This window comes from Crocuta crocuta, unplaced genomic scaffold (genome assembly GCF_008692635.1).
Source record: "Crocuta crocuta isolate KB4526 unplaced genomic scaffold, BGI_CrCroc_1.0 scaffold179, whole genome shotgun sequence".
Taxonomy (NCBI): domain Eukaryota; kingdom Metazoa; phylum Chordata; class Mammalia; order Carnivora; family Hyaenidae; genus Crocuta; species Crocuta crocuta.
This window is the reverse complement of record NW_027551568.1, coordinates 4718260-4718623: the sequence shown is the minus strand read 5'-3', so window position 1 is coordinate 4718623 and position 364 is coordinate 4718260. Positions and strand designations below refer to the sequence as shown.

The 364-nt window shown below is 58.5% G+C and overlaps 1 protein-coding gene across 1 annotated transcript in view; it reads right to left on the bottom strand.

Moving 5' to 3' along the window:
• The window catches only part of JAKMIP1 (janus kinase and microtubule interacting protein 1), a 99708-nt gene that overhangs the window by 22409 nt on the left and 76935 nt on the right, over positions 1-364 (bottom strand). Inside the window, exon 17 of the mRNA XM_077750405.1 lies at positions 9-74. Within this exon, the coding sequence (XP_077606531.1) occupies positions 9-74 (66 nt within the window). The remainder of the gene's footprint in view (positions 1-8; positions 75-364) is intronic.

Sequence of the window (364 nt, the reverse complement as noted above, 5' to 3'; positions counted from 1 at the left end):
TCTTATACCTTTTCGCACAGGGCAAGCACTGTTCCAGCTTGGATTATTGCAACCTGTTCTTCGTTTCTCAAATTCTAAAACACAAAAATGGGGAAGGGCGTTTTACACTGGACCCCGCGTCCCCCTGCAGGCAGCGCTGACCGGCTTCCATGCCCCTCTGAGAGGCAACCCCGGGGCCCGCGTTTCGAGGCGGCCGTGTCCTATCTGGGGCCGGGCCTCTGAGAGATAGGGCCTTTCCAGCCAATCTTGTAAGGGGGCCGAAATACCACGTTCTGATCTCAGAAATCTTGAGGGATCCCACTGGTCCACCGGCCCTCTGGGAACTCCTTGGTGCGCCCACATGGGGGCAGGGGCGAGGGAAGCG